This window comes from Rhea pennata, chromosome 33, assembly GCF_028389875.1.
Source record: "Rhea pennata isolate bPtePen1 chromosome 33, bPtePen1.pri, whole genome shotgun sequence".
Classification (NCBI taxonomy): Eukaryota; Metazoa; Chordata; class Aves; order Rheiformes; family Rheidae; genus Rhea; species Rhea pennata.
In genome coordinates, this window is record NC_084695.1 from 330,118 (window position 1) to 346,769 (window position 16,652).

Below are 16,652 nucleotides of genomic sequence, written 5' to 3' on the forward strand. Positions count from 1 at the left end.
GCAGCACGCGCACGAGCGTGCCCACGGGCGGCAGCACACACGCACACAGCGGTGCACGCACACGTACGCACGCGGGCACGCACAAACACGCACACGGGCAGAAGCACGCATGCACGCAGACGTGTGTGCACTCGCACATGTGCGCGCACACGCGTGCACGCACAAACAGGCAAGGGCACACGTGCATGCACACACAAATACATGCATGGGCACACATACAAGTGCATGCACACGCATGGACACAAACGTGTGCACGCACACGGAGGTGCACGCGTGCACCCGCACCTTGCCGTGCCGTGGGCTGTGCCCCGGCCGGAGGCTCCGGGTGCCGCGGCCGCCCCGCGCACCGGCCGGGGCGAGAGGCATCGGGCCCCGCACAGCACCTGGGGCCGGTGGGCAGCGCCAGGGCCGTGGGGAGCCCCACGGGAAAGCCCCGCGCCAGGTGCCCACCCCCGCGCCTCCCTGACTCAGCGGATGCGGTGGCAGGACGACGCAGCGCCGCCGGCGAGCGGGAAGCGAAGGAGGGAAGTCGGAGTTTCCCTCGGCACCGGGCCCTGGCAGAGGGGTGCTGGCACACGGCTGCAGGACGGTGCATCTGCTCCGGCGGGACGGTGTGGGGCACGCAGCGGCAGCGCACCGGCAGCGCTGGGATGCAACGGGTGGGGGGGGACCGAATCGCTGCGCCGAGCCCCACAGCCAGGTTGGGGGCTGGGGGCAGAGTCCAAGCTGCGCCGCAGGAAGGGACTGCGCCAGCTCCGCACGGATGCGGCGTGCAATGCGCGGCAGCCACACAGGATATGTGGTGTGCCACAGACAGCGCGCAGCGCAGCGTGCACCCTGCACCGTGGACCATGCACCGTGCACCATGCGCTGTGCCCCGTGGACCGTGCAGCGTGCCCCACGGACCGTGCAGCGAGGCACGTACTGCACTGTGCAACCCGTGGCACGCGGCAGGCAGCACGCAGCCATCGGCACGGGGCACACCGCCCGGGACACGCGTCCCCAGGCCCGCGGGCTGCGCCGGCCCCGAGAGCCGCAGAAACCCAAACCCCGAAGCGCAGGTTTCCCGGGGCCCCGGCGCCGGCTCCGCGCCGGGGGGAGCCCACCGGGACGGGCTGTGGGAATTCCCGGCGCCAGGGTGCTCGGAGCCCCTGGGTGCCCCTGGAGCGGGCTAGGCGCCGGTGTCACCGGAGCACCACGAAGAACACGGAGGCAGGGCCAGAAGCGACGTTTTAATGCGCCCGCGGAGGGGCCTCGCCGGGGGTGGGGGGCTGTGCCTCCCCTGGGGCCGGAGCGCGCGCGGACCCAGCCGCGGCCGTCCCCATCCCCGTCCCCGTCCCGTCCCGTCTCGTCCCCCCGCGTGCCGGCACGCGGGGCCGAGGGGCTCCCAGCCGCTGCCGCCCCCCGGCCCGGCCTACAGGTCCCGCCGGGTGGGGGCACAGGCATGCACATGCGGGCGGGCACACGCAGGTGTGTGCACACATGTGCAGGCCCACAAAGGCATGTGCACATTTGTACACGCACGTGCAGGCACACATAGGCATGTGCACGTGTGTGCACATGCATGCAGGAACAGTCACGTGCACATGTGCACGCATGTGCAGGCAGACGCAGGCATTTGCAAAAATGTGCACAGCTGTGCAGGCACACACAGGTACGTGCACATGTGTGCACATGCAGGCAGGCACACACAGGCATGTGCACGTGTGTGCATGCACGAGTAGGCACACGTGCACATTTCTGTGTGTGCTTGCATGTATGCAGGCACACGCAATGATGTGCACATATAGGTATATGCACAGGTATGCAAATGCATGCAGGCACACACTCGTGCACACAGATGATGCACACTCGGGCATGTGCACATGCATGGACGTGTGCGTATGCACACGCATGCATGCGCACACCTCCCCCGTTCTGCGATTCTGTGTGCACACACGTGCATGCATGTGCAGGCATATGCACAGGTGCATATGCACATGCCTGCGCGTGCATGCACACACGTGCAGGTGCACACGCGTGCATGCACCCACGGGCTGTCACAGCCCTGCAGCCCTCCGCACCGGGGCCGCCCGCTCCGGCCGGCGGCGGGTCCCGGTGGGAGGGCGCAAATTGCACAAACCGGAGTCAGTACCTGGAAAGGGAGAAGCGCTGCGGCCCCCCGCTCGCCGCCCACCCGCCGGGCTCACACCGACGTGGTGCACTCGCGCGTGAGGGGCCAGGTGGGCGGCCCCTGCTGCGGCACACAGCGCTCCGGGGAGCTGGAGGAGCGCGGGTGCCGCCCGGCCGCCCGGCCGCCGCGCCTGGCCCTGCCGCAGCACAGCACCCGCACGAACTCCCGCCGCATGTCCTTGCTGCGCAGCGTGTAGATGATGGGGTTGGCGGCCGAGTTGAGCGTGGCGAAGGCGAAGAAGTAGTTCGCCTTGTAGAGGATGCGGCAGGCCCGGACGGGGCAGGAGGCGTCCATGAGGAGGATGATGAAGGCCGGCAGCCAGCAGACGATGAAGGCCCCCAGGACGATGGTGACCGTCTTGAGCAGCGCCAGGGTCTGGGCGCTGGCGATCTCGGCGTGGCTGGAGCGGACGATGCAGTAGATGCGGCTGTAGAGTCCCACGATGGCAAGGAGGATGAGGGTGAAGATGGTGATGACGAAGAGCACGTAGCGCTTGGAGTAGAGGGGGAGGACGGTGGAGCAGTCGCGCAGGTCGCTCATGCAGTTCCAGCCCATGATGGGCAGGCTGCCGATGGCGGCGGCGATGACCCAGCAGGCGCCGATGAGCAGCACCATGCGGCAGCTCTTGTCGCTGCTGTAGACCTTCACCTTGGTGATGGCCACGTGCCGCTCGATGGCGATGGCCAGCAGGCTGAAGACGGAGGCCGCCAGCGTGGCGAAGGCTGTGCCCTCCCGCACGAACCACTGCACCGGCGTCAGGTTGAAGGTGGTGGCCCCGGAGAGCAGGGTGTTGGCCATGAAGGCCAGCCCGGCCAGCAGGTCGGAGGCGGCCAGGTTGCCGATGAAGATGTACATGGCCGAGTGGAACTTCTTGTTGCGGCCCACGGAGACGAGCACCAGCAGGTTCTCCAGCACGATGATGCTGCAGAGTATCACGATGAGGATGGAGATGGCCCAGCGGGACGTGCTGGGGCCGCTCTCCGAGCCCTCCTTGGTGTAGTTGTAATGCTCCCGGATCTTCTCCGTGTTGAAGTACTCCTTGTAGATGCTCCCCATGGCCACCGGCCGGGGGCGGCCCAGCTCGCCGCCCGCCCCGGGGAGCTCAGTGCCGCGGGGACATGGCCGGGCCGCGGAGACCTGCGGGGCAAAGGGCCGTGGTGGGCACGGGTGGGCGGTGGGGCGCGCGGTGGAGGCGACTTGAGAGGGAGACCCTGACGGCAGGAGATGAGAGAGGCACCTTGGCTGCCAGGCTGGCACGGGGCAGCCATGCTGGAAGAGCCCCGATGCTGTGGGGATGGGCACAGGGACGCCAGGGGGACGAGCCCAGCAGGGCAACGGAGACCCTCTGTGGTGATGGGACCCTCTTTGGGGATGGGGACCTCCATGGGGATGGGGACCCTCTGTGGGAATTGGGACCTTCCACGGCGATGGAACCCTCCGTGGGGATGGGGCCCTCCGTGGGGATGGGGACCTTCCACGGGGGTGGGACCCTCCCTGGGGATGAGGACCTCCGTGGGGACGGGGACCCTCCATGGGAACTGGGACCTTCCATGGGGATGGGACCCTCCACGGGGATGGGACCTTCCCTGGGGACGGGGCCCTCCGTGGGATTTGGGACCTTCCACGGGGATGGGACCCTCCATGGGGACGGGGCCCTCCGTGGGGACGGGAACCCTCCACGGGACGGGGACCCTCCACGGGATCTGGGACCTTCCACGGGGATGGGGCCCTCCACGGGGATGGGGCCCTCCGTGGGGATGGGGCCCTCTGTGGGGACGGGAACCCTCCATGGGGACGAGGACCCTCCGTGGGGACGGGGACCTTCCACGGGGATGGGACCCTCTGAGGTTTGGGATCCCCGACGGGAGCGGCCGGGGCCGGGAAGGGGGAAGGAGCGAGAGAGAAAAGGAGAAGGAGGAGGCGGAGGAGGAGGGGGAGGAGGCGGGGAGGAAGGGCGCACGCACCTCTGGCCACCGCCGCCCCGCTCCCGGTGCCGGTACCGGCCCGGCCCGGCCCGACCCGACCCGCCCGGGACCGGCGGCCGCGGCGCCCCGCGGGGCGGGAGGGGCCGCACAGCGCCCGCCCCCCCCCCGGGCACCGGGCGGAGCCAGGGCGGGGGGCAGCGCCGTGCTGAGCCGGGCTGGGCCCCCCGGTACCGGGACCCCACCCCGGAACCAAGACCCCGCCGGCACGGGACTCCCCCCGGCATGGGACCCCCGGCACCGGTACTGCCCCCCCTGGAACTGGGACCCTGCCAGCACGGGACTGTCAGCACCGGGACCCCCCCCCGGAACCGGGACACCCCCCTGGAACCAGGACCACCGGCACCAGGATACCCCAGCACTGAGACGCCCCCTCAGCACTGGGGCCACTGATCCCAGGACCCCATCAGCACTGGGATCCTCCCAGCACCGGCCCCCCCCCCCAAAGCCCGGTGCACACTGCCACCCTGGAGTGGCCTGGGAGCACCCCAGGACCGGGCACGGGGGCCGGGGGGTCCCAGACAGGACTCAGCTCAGGGGATACCCTGGGCATGGGGAGCCTGGGGGGTCCCAAGCACGGGGGGGGGGGTCCTGGGAAGGACCAGGGCGATCCTGGGCAGGAGCAGAATCCGGGTGTTCCCGGGCATCCCACCCGCCGCGCTCCCCGGAGCAGGTGGGAGCATCCGCAGCCGGGGCCGGACGCGGGGGGACCCGGGAACCCCCGTCAGCCCCGGCCCCCCCGGCCGGCGTCCGCAGCGCACAGAGCGGGGTCTGTCCGGTGCCGCCGGCGGCTGCAGCCAGCACACAGGGCCGCTTGTTCCCGAAATATCCGCGGCGTCTGCCCGGGCAGACGGCGCCGGCCCCGGGGCCGCCTGGGCACCGCGGAGCAAATTGGATCAGCCCCAGGCGGCCGGTGCCCGCGCCGACTTAGCCGGGGTTTAAATAGCCGGCGGAGGCGGCGGCCAGATGGCCCCGGGGCAGGATGTGGCCCCAGGCTGGGGAGGGAGGGGGCAGAGCCCAGCGCCGGCTCCCCGTGCCGGGCACACGTGCGCAGGCACATGCAGGCCTGTGCACACGAGGGCACGCGCACGCCTGCTCCCTGGCACGTGCACGAGGCCATGCACAGGCTCGTGCAAGAAAGGGCACACACACACATGTCGGTGCCCGGGCGCACGCGCTGAGGGTGCTCAGGGGCTCGTGCAAAGGCACACGCGTGTGCACACGCAGGCTCGTGCAAAGGCACACGTGCGTGCCGGCACCGTGGTGCGCGGGCGAGGGCACGCGCGTGCCGCACCTGGGGCCGCGCCGCGCAGAGAAGTCGGGCGAAGGCCTCAGCCCCGGTCGGCCGTTAGGCGCTTGCACAACCCTGCACCGCGCGCGGGGCCGGCAGCGCGGCCGGGCGCCAACAGCCGGTGCGCGGGCACGGCCGGGCCAGCACGGCCGCCGCGCTCCCTCCCGTGGGGCAGACACTCGTGGGCACTTGCAGGGCAGATGCTTGTGGGGCAGAAGCTCATGGGGGCAGATGCTCGTGGGATAGATGCTCACGGGGGCAGAAGCTCGTGGGGGCGGTGGGGCAGAAGCTCACAGGGCAGAAGCTCGCGGGGGCTGATGCTCACGGGTGCCATGGGGCAGAAGCTCGTGGGAGCAGATGCTCGTGGGGGCAGAAGCTCACGGCGGCTGCAGGGCAGAAGCTCGCAGAGCAAAATCTTGCAGGGGTGCCAGGGCAGATGCTTGCAGGGCAGATGCTCACCAGGGCCATGGGGTAGATGCTTGTGGGGCTGGTGGGGCAGATGCTTGCGGGGCAGAAGCTCGCTGGAGCAGATGCTCGCAGGGGCCATTGGGCAGATGCTCATGGGGGCAGAAGCTCACCAGGGCCATGGGGCAGATGCTTGTAGGGGCAGGTGCTCGCAGGGGCTGTGGGGTAGATGCTCATGGGGGCAGATACTCATGGGGGCAGTGAGGCAGATGCTCATGGGGGCAGTGGGGCAGAAGCTCATGGGGACAGAAGCTCGCAGGGCCCGTGGGGCAGAAGCTCGTGGGCGCAGAAGCTCACGGGGCCTGTGGGACAGATGCTCGTGGGGGCAGTGGGGCAGATGCTTGTGGGGGCAGAAGCTTGCAGGGCCCGTGGGGCAGATGCTCGTGGGGGCAGAAGCTCGCGGGGCCCATGGGGCAGACGCTCGTGGGGGCAGTGGGGCAGATGCTCGCGGGGGCAGAAGCTCACGGGGCCTGTGGGGCAGATGCTCGTGGGGGCAGAAGCTCACGGGGCCCGTGGGGCAGACGCTCGTGGGGGCAGACGCTCGCGGGGCCCGTGGGGCAGACGCTCGTGGGGGCAGACGCTCGCGGGGCAGAAGCTCGGGGGCGGCTCTGGATTCGGGAGCCCCCGTCCCGTCCGCTCCCGGCGCGGAACTGCCCTCGGCGCCGGCCGCGCTGGGGGTCGCGGCTGCCGCGGGGCCCGGGGGCTCCGGCCCGGCCGCCCTCGGCGGGGACGCCGGGGCGAGGCCCGCGGGGGCCGGGCCGGGGCGGCCGCGCTGCCGCTCGCTCCGCGGCGCCGGCCCCGGGGACGGGAGCCGCCCCGAGCGCCCGCGGCGCCGTCGAGCTCCGCCGGGAGCCGCGAGCCCCCCCGGCCCCGGCGCCCCCCGGCCCCGCCGCCCCCACCTCTCCCCCGGCCGCGGCGCAGCGGCGGGTCCCGGAGCCCCCGGCGGCTCGGACGCCTGGGTCCGCCGGGGCTGGGGGCGGCGCGGGCCGAGGAAGCGCCGTCCCCGGCACCGTCCCCGGCACCGTCCCCGGCGCGGTCCCCGGCAGCGCGGCCCGCGCGGGGGGCGGGAGGGGGGTCGTCCTCTTACCGGCGTCCTACCGGCGTCCCACCGGCGGCGGCGGCGCTCTTGCCCGCCGGCCCCGCGCCCCGGCGGCCGGTTGCAACATGTGCGGCGGGGGCGGGCGGGCGGGGCGGCCCCGGGCCATCCCCGCCCCGCGCCGGGCGAGGCCAGGCCCCCCGGACGCCTGGGCCCCCGGCGGAGGAGGGGGCGGGGGCGGCCGGGGCAGAGGCCTCCCGCACGCCCGGGTCCCCCGGGGAGGTGGAGCTGGGGGCGCCGGGGGCTGTCGGACCACTGGGTACCCGCGGGGAGGAGGAGTTGGGGGCACCGGGGACACCCAGATGCCTGAGTCCCCCGGGGGAGGAGGGATCCGGGGCACCAGGGGCTCCTGGATGCCTGGATCCCCCCGGGGAAGAGGGGCTGGGGGTGCTGGGGGCTCCTCGGTCCCCCTGGGGAGGGGGAATTGGGGCTCCCAGACACCTGGGTCCCCCGGGGAGGAGGGATCTGGGGCACCAGGGGCTCCTGGATGCTGCGCGGGGCTCGGTCCCTGCTCGCACCCCTCTGCGCAGGGCCGGGCACCGAGGGGAAGCAGGGCGAGCGCGGCAGCGGTGCCAGGAACGGGCTCGGCAGCCCAGGTGCTGGGTGTCTCCGGGGGCCCCGGGCAGCCCCGGAGGCTTCCCCGACGGGACGGAGGCCGGCGGCGTCGACGCGTCGCGCGGTTTCCTGCGCCGCCAGCGAGAATCGAAAGCGCCGCGTGGCTGCCCGGGCGCGAGACGGCCTGTGCCGTCTCCTGCAGCTGCGGCAGCGAGGACGCCGCTCCGCGTCGGGCCCGGGAAGGGGGAACGGCTCTGCTGAGGCGGGAGGACGGAGGATGGAAACCAGGGGGCTCTTCGCGCCTGGAAACCCGTCCAGGACCGTCCAGGCGTTTGCCAAGGGCCGGGCCGCCGGCCAGCGGAGACGGCAGCGCCGGGGGGAAGGGTCTGCGGCCGGGCGCTGCCCCCCGCCGCCCGCCCGCCCGCCCCGAAGCTGGGAGCGGCGCCGCTGGCTCGGCCGGAAGGAGCCCGAGGCCGACGACTGCCCCCGCGACCCGGGCACGCGGCCGGAGGCCCCGTCCCCGGGGAAACGCCGCTCCCGCCTTCCCGAGCCACTCGGGACCCGAACCCGGGCGCCTTGGCGGGGCTCCGGCCTGGCCGCTTCCCCAGGGCACGTGGCGGCCCCCAGCTCATCGTCCCGCGCCGGAGGGGGGCCAGGTCCCCCCCTCCCCTTCGCCGCGGCCCCCGCGTCCCCGCGGGGCGGGAGCCGAGCTCAGGTTTCTCCAGCCCTGGCTGGGAGCAGAGTTAATTGGAAACAGCCGCGCTGGGGAGGCTTCTCCGGCTTGCCGTGTCGGCAGAGCCAGCGACGAAGCATCTCCAGCTGTTGGCGGAGCCTGTTCCCGCCCCGGCTCCATCCCCGCTCCCCCCGCCAGCACGGCCGGACGCGAGGGCCCGGCGCCCCGGGCTCGGTGCCGAGTTCACAGATGTTTATCCACGGCCGGGCTGCGCCAGACTCCACAACAGCGGCGGCCGCTGGATCCAGCCGGGATAAACATTGCCCTCAGCCCGGGGCTGCGGCAGGACCGGCCTTCGCCCCCGCATCCCAGGAAGGAGCCCTGGGGAGAGGAGAGCCGGCCGGACCCCCCGGCCCTTCCCCGCTCCAGCACCCCCTTTCCCGGGCAGCCGGCTCGGAGCCGGCCCAGGGGACGGCAGGGGCCGCGGCGGCTGCCCCGGGGGGCCCTCAGCCCGTGCCGGGCCCGGTGACGCTCCCCGGAGCGAGCGGGCTGAAACCGCCTCCCCGCTCCTCCGCGGGCCGCTCCCGGCCCGGCTCCCGAGACCCTTCCTGGGGCTCGGCGGGAGCGAGAGCAGGGGGCGACCGGCGCCAGCCGGAGAAGGGATTCGGGCACCCGGAGGGACGCGGGGCTGCGCCGGGAGCCTCGGCCTGCCGGCACCGCCCCAGCGCCGCCAAGGGCCTCCTCGCTCCCCCCTGCCCCTCCTCGCACCCTCCTTCGCCTCCTCGATTCCTCCTTCGCCTCCTCGCTCCCCCCTGCCCCTCCTCGCTCCCTCCGCCCCTTCTCGCTCCCCCTGCCCCCTCTCCTCCTTCCTTTCCTCCCTCCTGCCCCTCTCGCTCCCCCTGCCCCTCCTCGCTCCCCCCTTCACCTCCTCCCTACCCCCGCCCCTCCTCTCCTCCTCCCTCCTGCCCCTCTCCCTCCCTCCTGCCCCTCCTTGCTGCCCCCGCCCCTGCTCTCCTCCTGCCTCTCCTCCCTCCTGCCCCTCCTCGCTCCCTCCTTCACCTCCTCGCTCCTCCTGCCCCTCTCCCTCCCCCCTGCGCCTCCTCGCTCCCCTGCCCCTCTCGTTCCCCCCGGCCCCCTCGTTCTCTCTCCCCCTGCCTCTGCCCCTCCTCTCCTCCCTCCTCGCTCTCCCCTGCCCTGCCCTGCCCCTCTTCTTCTCTCCTCCCTCCCTCCTCTCCTCTCCTCTCCTCTCCTCCCCCCTCGCTCCCTCCTGCCCCTCTCGCTCCCGCCTCCGCCTCTTCTTCCCGCTCCCTCCTCGCCCCCTCCCGCCCACACACTTCCGCTTCCGCTCCGCCGCCGGAAGTGGCGCTCCGGAGGACGCGCGCGCCTTGCGGGCGTCATCGCCGCGCGCCGCCGCGGCCGCGCGGTCCCGCCGCTCCCGACCCGTCCCGACCCGGACAGGACCGGACCGGACCGGACCGGGCCGCCATGATGCTGGCGAGGCCTCGGGCCGCGGCCTGGGCCAAGGCCGCTGTCGCCGCCGCCTCTCGCGTGAGAGTGGGACCGGGACGGGGGGGGGGAGCTGGGGGTCAGAGGTCAAAGGTCGAGGTGATGTTTAGGGTCAGCGCATCGCCGGGGGTCAGGGGTTAAAGGTGAGAACAGTATCAAGCCAGGAGGCTGGGGGTCAGGGGCCAAAGATCAAGATGACGTTTAGGGGCAGGGTCAGAGGTCAGAGCATCACCAGGGGTTAAAGGTGGGGCGGCATCAAGCCAAAGGGCTGGGGGTGAGGGGTCGAAGGTCGAGGATCAGGGCCAGGGGTTAAAGGTCAAGATGCTACGTGGGGTCAAAGGTGAGGGCAGCCCCCTGGCAGGGCTGTAGCGAGAGGCCGGGGGTCAGAGGGCAAAGGTCAGAGGTGAGGGGCTGGCCCGTGCCTGCGGTCACAACCCCGCTCTGCCCTGCAGGCTCTGTCCGTCCCCACGGGGCCCCCGGAGAGTCCGGCCGCCACCGCTGCTGCCGCCGCCGCCGCTGCACCGCAGAGCAGTGAGTCAGGGCCGCCACGGGGTGGGGGCAACGCAGTGGCGCTGGGGTCGTCCCGAGGATGCGGGGCCCGGGGACGGTGCAGTGGGGCCCGGGGACGGTGCAGTGGCACCTGGGGCGTCCTTGAGCCTGGGGACGGTGCAGTGGGGCCTGGGGCATCCTGCGGCACAGGGACGAGTGCAGCAGCATCCCAGGTGTCCCCAGGAACTGACCCCCCTCCCCAGGGTGGGGGTAGCAGGATCCGGAGTGTCCCTGAGGCAGGTGGATAATGCAGCAGGGTCCGGGGTGTCCCCAGGAACTGGGGGGGGCAGGAGTCCTGGGACACGGGGACAAGTGCAACGGGATCCAGAGCGTCCCTGGGGCCTGATCCCCCTGCCCAGGCAGGTGCAGCAGGATCTGGGGGTGTCCCCAGGGCAGCAGGATCCAGGGCTCCCTGGGACACGGGGATGACGCGAAGGGGACCGGGGTGTCCCTGGGGAGGGGGCAGCAGGATCCGTCGCGCCCTTGGAGCACAGGGATGAGCGCGGCGGGGGCTGCAAATGCGTTTCCCAGCCGCTGCGTGCCCCGCAGAGAAGCTGTTCCTGGAGAGGCCGCGGCCGCCCGTGCTGCGGGCCTGCGCCGCCGCCGTGCCCTCGCACCGCAGCCCCGCGCAGGCCTGGGTGGAGTCGCTGCGGCACCCCGACGACACGCACCTGGGCCTGGCCGACCTGCACCCCGACGTCTTCGCCGTGAACCCCAGGTAGCGCCCGGCGGCGGGGCCGGCGGGCCCTCGGGACGAGGGAGCGGGAGGAAGCCGTCGTGCAGCCGCAGCTGCCGGGCTGCCCGTGGAGGCGTGCTGTGGGGGAGCTGCCCGGGGCGAGGCGGAGGGGCCGTCTCGTGTCCTCGGCTCCGGGGTGCAGGACTGGGGCTGCTCGCTGACGCGCTCCCCTTCCCCGCAGGCTCGACATCCTGCACACGGTCGCCATGTGGCAGAAGAACTTCAAGCGGATCGTGAGCGCGGGGAGAAGGCGGCCGGGGGGGCGACAAAAGCCCTGCTGCAACGGCAGAGGCCGGCGCTCGCGCTCCTGGGCCCACCGGCCGCCGCCGGGGTGGGGAGCGCGGGGCTCCTCGCGGCGCTGAGAGGGTTCGGGCGCGCGAGCTGAGCGCGCTCCGTCCCCTTCCAGAGCTACGCCAAGGTGAAGACGCGGGCGGAAGTGCGAGGCGGCGGCCGCAAGCCGTGGCGGCAGAAGGGCTCCGGGCGGTCGCGGCAGGGCAGCATCCGCTCGCCGCTGTGGCGCGGCGGTGAGTGGCCGCCGGGCCGGGCCGGGCCGGGCCGGGCCGGGCTGGGCCTGCCGTGGACGTGCCGCTGCCGCCTGTACCCAGGCGTGCCTGCGGCGGGTTTCCCCTCTGCGCGCGCAGTCCGTGGGTCACGCTGACCCACGCTGCGATCCCTCGCAGGGGGCATCGCCCACGGCCCGCGGGGCCCCACCAGCTATTTCTACATGCTGCCCATGAAGGTGCGAGCGATGGGGCTCAAGGTGGCGCTGACAGTCAAGCTGATGCAGGTACGCGGCGGCGCCGCGCGTCCTCTTCTCCCTTGTCTCCGCCGCCCGGGTTGGGTTTAGCGGCCGGCACCGTCCAGCCCGATCCCCTGCCCCAGGGCGAGACCCCCGTGGTGCCTTTGGCCCTGCCTGTGGCTCGTTTGTGGAGCTGGAGACACGAGAACCCCCCTCGAAATGGAAAGGGGAACTGGGAGGCTCTGGGGCAGGCAGGGGCATTTTGCTTCCAAGGCGTTCCTGCTTCCAGGACAACCTGCACATCGTCGACTGCCTGGAGATGCCAACTGCGGACCCCCAGTACCTGGTGGAGCTCGCCCGGTACCGGCACTGGGGCCAGTCCGTGCTCATCGTTGACGTGTGAGTGTGAAGCGGGGGGACGGGGTCCGGCCCGCAGCGTGGTGCCGCCCGGGAGAGCAGCGGCAGCGGCTCCCCGTCAGCGAGGGAAGCCCTGGGGAAGGGTGGCACCTCCCTTCCCTCCACCCTGCTCGCTTCTGAGAGTTTCCCAGCTCGTCATTTACCTCCTTCACCTCTCATCCAGCAACGAGATGCCCGAGAACATCGAAAACGCTGCAGCCAGCCTGAAAACCATCACCCTGATTCCCGCGCTAGGTGAGAGCTCCACAGCGGACGGGGCTGTTCCCCTCTCGGCTCTCCTCAACTCGCCGCTTCCCCTCCGGGTTCCCCGCCCTGGCGCGGAGATGCCGCCGCCTGCGGGGCCGCTCCGAGGGAGGGACGGGCGGCAGCCGCCCCGACCTGCTCCGCGTCCCCGCAGGTCTCAACGTGCACAGCATGCTGAAGCACCACACGCTGGTGCTGACGCTGGACACCGTGGCCTTCCTGGAGAAGAAGCTGCTGTGGCACGACACTCGCTACTCGCCGCTCTACCCCTTCTCCATGCCCTACAGTGACTTCCCGTAGCACCGGCGGGCGGCCGCGGCCCCTCACTCGGCACCCGTGGGACCGTTCGGAGCGGGTCGGGCCGAGCCCCGCAGCGCCTGGGGGTCTCTCGGGGCGCGACGTGCCGTCCGGGCCATTAAAGCGAGGTGTCTCCGGGCTGTCGGCTCTTACTGTGCGGCACTTGCTCTCGCGGCGCCTGCTTCCTCCCGAGCTCCATGCAGCCGCCGGGGCCGGGAGACGGGCGCAGGCCGCTGCGCTCCGAGAAGAGCGGCTGTGGCAGAGGGGTCCGCGGCTCCCCTGGGAAGGACGGAGCCAGGCAGCCCTGCCTCTTCCCTGCTGCAAGCGGGAGAGCTGCTGCCCCCCGCCGAAGCACCGGGCACCTCTGGCCCTCTCATTCTGGCGCGCGGCGATTTCAAAAGGGCCTTGGCAGAGAGTCAGGCCAGGAAAAGAACCACATTTTCTGGTCATGGCTCGGCCCTGGAAGTCCTCACTGCCTTGATGAGGAAAGGGATGATAAACACGATGCACATCCTGCCGCAGAACAATCAGCGGAGTCCAAGCACTTCGTTGCAGGGGGTGGGCAGAGCTCTGCTGCCTTCCAGGGGCTGGGACGGTCTGCGCAGCGTGGGCACCGCGCAGCTTACGGCCCTGCCGGCTCCACGGGGGCCGGGCTTGTGCCTGAGCCGGAATCGCCGCCGCTCCAGAGAGCTCCTGTCTGCTGGGGACCCGAGGGCACGCGCGGCTTCTCCTTCGTAACTGCGCCGAGAGCAGGTGCAAGGGTGGGTATGCGCTGAAAACGGCGGCGGCCCGCCGGGAGCGAGCGGAGCAGCGGCGCGCGCGGGGAAGGGGCTGGCGCCTTCGGCTCGCTACTGGCCTTTGTGCGAAGGGGGCAGTGTCTCCCCCGGGCGGGAGATGCCCGGGAGACGGGGAGGGTGGGAGCTCTGGGGCACCACGCGGGAAGCGATTGCAGAGAAAAGAGAGGAAATGTGGTAAGAGCTGGTCCCGGCCCCCGCTCGCGGGTGTCAGCAGCTCTGCACTTGCTCTGTCAACAGCCTCGGCGCTGCCGGCTCAGGCACCAGCGGGAATGGCCCTTCTCCAGAGCTGGCACGCGCTGTCTCTGCTCTGCCTCCTCTTGCCTGGAGGTGAGTCAGGCAGGTAGGGGAGCTGGGGGCTTCCCTTTCCCCAAGTTCCCAGCAGTTCCTGCTGCTTCCCACTGCGCCCGGGCTGCCAGGAGGAAGCTGGGGAGCGGAACGGAAGCCAGGCTCCCACCAGCGGCCGCGTCCCTGCGGCCGGCATCGGGGGACGCGGAGCCCGGCCCCAGCCCCGGGGTCTTGCCCGGCTGCAGGTGGAAAACCGCAGGGCTCGGCAGACCGTGGGAAAGTGGCGCTGCCGGAAGCAGCCGGAGCAGCGGGTCGGGGAGCCCCAGGGTGAGCCGGTGCCGGCGGCTTTGGGGGACGCAGCGGGGCCGGGGCTGAGCTCCCCGGGCCGGGGGCCGCGCGGGACTGCACTCACCTCCCGCGTGGAAGCGGCCGTTCGTTGCAGCACATCCTGGGCAGGCCCTGGCTGCCGGGGACGCGGCATCCTGCCGCCTGCGCCCTGCCGGGAGAGGGGCTGCCGCTCGCCTGGGCGGCTCCCGCTCTGCGCCTCGCGGACGCGGCTCAGCCCTCTGCCCTGGGGAGCCTCGATCCTGCCCTAACCCGCTGCCTTCTCCGCGGCTCCCAGGGCGTCCCAGCCCCTGCAGAGTGGCCATCTCCCCCGAGGAGCCGGCGGTGGAGCTCGGCAGCTCCATCGTCCTCAACTGCACCAGCTCCTGCCTCAACTACAGCAAGCTGAGCTGGGAGGTCTCCGTGCCGAAGCTGCTGACGCAGGGCCCCGGCTGGGTGTCCCTCAGCATCCCCAACGTCTCCGACTGGCACCTGGAGCTCCAGTGCTTCGGCGTCTTCGGGACGGAGCGGGACGTCACCGCCACCACGCTCCACGGCTACAGTGAGGGCTGCGCCCCGGCGGCGCCGGCGGACGGCAGAGCCGCGCTCGGCCGGCGGGGCTGGGTGCCGGCTCTGCCTGCCGGGGTCCTCGCCCCATCGCCCGCCCCACGGCGGATGCGGCAGCCCGGGGAGCCCCACCCTTCCCGGCCACCTCCATCCCTCCCTCCTCTCGCACAGGGCTCTTGCTGCTGCAGATCTACCCGAGCAATGAGATCGTGGCGGGCAGAGAGGCGCACGTCGCCTGCAACGTCTCCAGCCAGCTCTCGCCCTCGGGTCTGCCGGGCCTCACGCTGGCGCTCAGCACCCACGGGATCCCGCTGAACACCAGCCACGGCCGCACCTCGGTGGTGCACAGCTTCACGGCGCGCCGGGAGCAGGACGGCGACGTGGTGGCCTGCGAGGCCGTGCTGCGCCTGGGCCGGCGCAGGCTCAACGCCAGCGCCACGATCGCGCTGCAGGTCTGGGGTGAGCCGGGGCGCCTCGGTCCTCCCCTTCCTCCCTCCGTCCTCGGGGCTGGGAAACCGGCACACCCGGACACCTGGGCCCCCTTCGCTTGGGGAGGGGGGGTATGGGGGAGGTTGCAGCCTTCCTGGCTTTGCCGCCGGTCCCGCCGCGCGGGGAGGGACAGGGAGCGGCCGGGACCCCCGTGCCACTGCCGCCCGCTCCCCGCAGCTGCGCCCTACGACGTGCACGTCTCGGCCGCCCCGGCCGCCTTCGCCGCCGGCGACAACCTCACGGTGACGTGCCGGGCCGTGGGCAACCCGCCGCCGCGGCTCCGCTGGGAGCTGCCCTCCAACGCCAGCCTGGAGCTGCGGGACGGCGGGGCCACCGTGGCCGTGCGGGAGGCCCAGCGCCAGCACGCCGGCACCTACCGCTGCCTGGCCAGCAACAGCTACGGAGCCGGCTCGGCCCAGGCGGACGTCCTCTTCCGAGGTGAGGTGCCGCGGGAGCCGGCGGCGAGGCGCCGCGCCGCGCTCCCCGGCTCAGCCCCGTCCTCTCCCCGCAGGGTCCCCCCGCAGCCCGCTGGTGCCCGTGGTCGTGGCGCTGGCCGTGGCCGTGGCGCTGGTCGCCGTCGTCACCATCTGGTACCTGACCCACACCCACGGATGGAGACCGATGCAGGACGGGGGCCGGCCGGGCTAGCGCCGCCCGCGCCGAGGCTGCCCGGCCGCGCGCTCGGGGCTGTACGCGCAAGCCGAAAAGAGATTTCCTCCTACAAGAAAATCCGTGTCTTCGCCGTGTCTTCTCCGCTCGCCCTGCTGTGGCACTGCCTGCCCTCACGTCCCCACTCGCTCGGGGATGGTCCGGACTCCCAGCTCCTCGACGCACCGTCCCTGGGGCAGCTAACGGCCTCCGCGTGGGGCAGTTCCCGCGTGGCCGGGGGTGCCGGAGCCGCTGCATTTCTCCCCGTGCCCGTTCCACGCGCTCGTGCAAGGGCGGCGCCGGGGCGGCCGTGGGAAGCGAGGGCTTGGCCTCCCTCTCCGCCCGACCCTCCGCCTCCGGGCACCGCTTCAACTCGAGCGCGTGGGGGAAACCCTGGGGCAGGTCCGGGCAGGGCCAGAGCAGACCATTTCCTGGCAATCGCGTGGCTGAGCAGCAGGAGCTGCCAGCGGCAGGAAGGAGAGATGCAGGGGGGGGGGGGAATTACGAGGCCGCTGCTGCCCGGAGGATTCAGCCCAAGTCCTGGTGCATCCAGGGCCAGTGGAGCAGGAAGGGAGCGGCTCGAGAGCCCCTTTCCAGAGGCAGCTTTTCCGGCAAGTGGGGCCAGTGCCCGCACGTGGCTGGCCTGGCGCTGCCAGCGTCCCCGCGGCCGCAGCTGCCTTTTCCGGTCCTTTGCACAGGGCGAGCACGGGGCTGACAACCCCGCGGGCCTCGAGGTGCTGGGCTGCGCCCCGCTCCGGGGCCAGGTCTGCTCCGGCCAGGCCAGGTCCTGTTCTGGCACGTGTTGTGCTCCAGGATGTGT

General features: G+C 72.5%; 3 protein-coding genes across 5 annotated transcripts; 2 read left to right on the top strand and 1 right to left on the bottom strand.

The window, feature by feature from the left end:
- Positions 1-1,219: 1,219 nt before the first annotated feature.
- Positions 1,220-7,069, bottom strand: S1PR2 (sphingosine-1-phosphate receptor 2). The gene is made up of 2 exons (XM_062598416.1): positions 6,999-7,069; positions 1,220-3,310 (listed from the first exon to the last, which is right to left on the bottom strand). Exon 2 carries the CDS (start codon positions 3,227-3,229, stop codon positions 2,186-2,188), a length of 1,044 nt encoding a protein of 347 aa, XP_062454400.1. The 5' UTR covers positions 3,230-3,310; positions 6,999-7,069; the 3' UTR covers positions 1,220-2,185.
- Positions 7,070-9,475: 2,406 nt separating this feature from the next.
- MRPL4 (mitochondrial ribosomal protein L4) lies at positions 9,476-12,860 on the top strand. 2 transcript variants are annotated; one of them, XM_062598470.1, is made up of 9 exons: positions 9,476-9,783; positions 10,194-10,272; positions 10,822-11,008; positions 11,208-11,259; positions 11,433-11,550; positions 11,707-11,813; positions 12,055-12,164; positions 12,346-12,416; positions 12,580-12,860. In XM_062598470.1, the coding sequence occupies exons 1-9, from the start codon at positions 9,721-9,723 to the stop codon at positions 12,723-12,725; spliced, it is 933 nt and encodes a 310-aa protein (XP_062454454.1). In that variant the 5' UTR covers positions 9,476-9,720; the 3' UTR covers positions 12,726-12,860. The 2 variants fall into 2 exon arrangements, with proteins under 2 accessions (XP_062454454.1, XP_062454455.1); XM_062598471.1 differs by having other exon boundaries at positions 9,480-9,783; positions 10,840-11,008.
- A 48-nt stretch (positions 12,861-12,908) lies between these two features.
- On the top strand, positions 12,909-15,913 carry LOC134152809 (hemicentin-2-like). Of its 2 annotated transcripts, XM_062598468.1 has the most exons (7): positions 12,909-13,483; positions 13,757-13,846; positions 14,050-14,131; positions 14,427-14,690; positions 14,867-15,154; positions 15,362-15,622; positions 15,696-15,913. In XM_062598468.1, exons 1-7 carry the CDS (start codon positions 12,920-12,922, stop codon positions 15,830-15,832), a joined length of 1,686 nt encoding a protein of 561 aa, XP_062454452.1. In that variant the 5' UTR covers positions 12,909-12,919; the 3' UTR covers positions 15,833-15,913. The 2 variants fall into 2 exon arrangements, with proteins under 2 accessions (XP_062454452.1, XP_062454453.1); XM_062598469.1 differs by lacking the exons at positions 12,909-13,483; positions 14,050-14,131 and having other exon boundaries at positions 13,732-13,846.
- Positions 15,914-16,652: the final 739 nt, after the last annotated feature.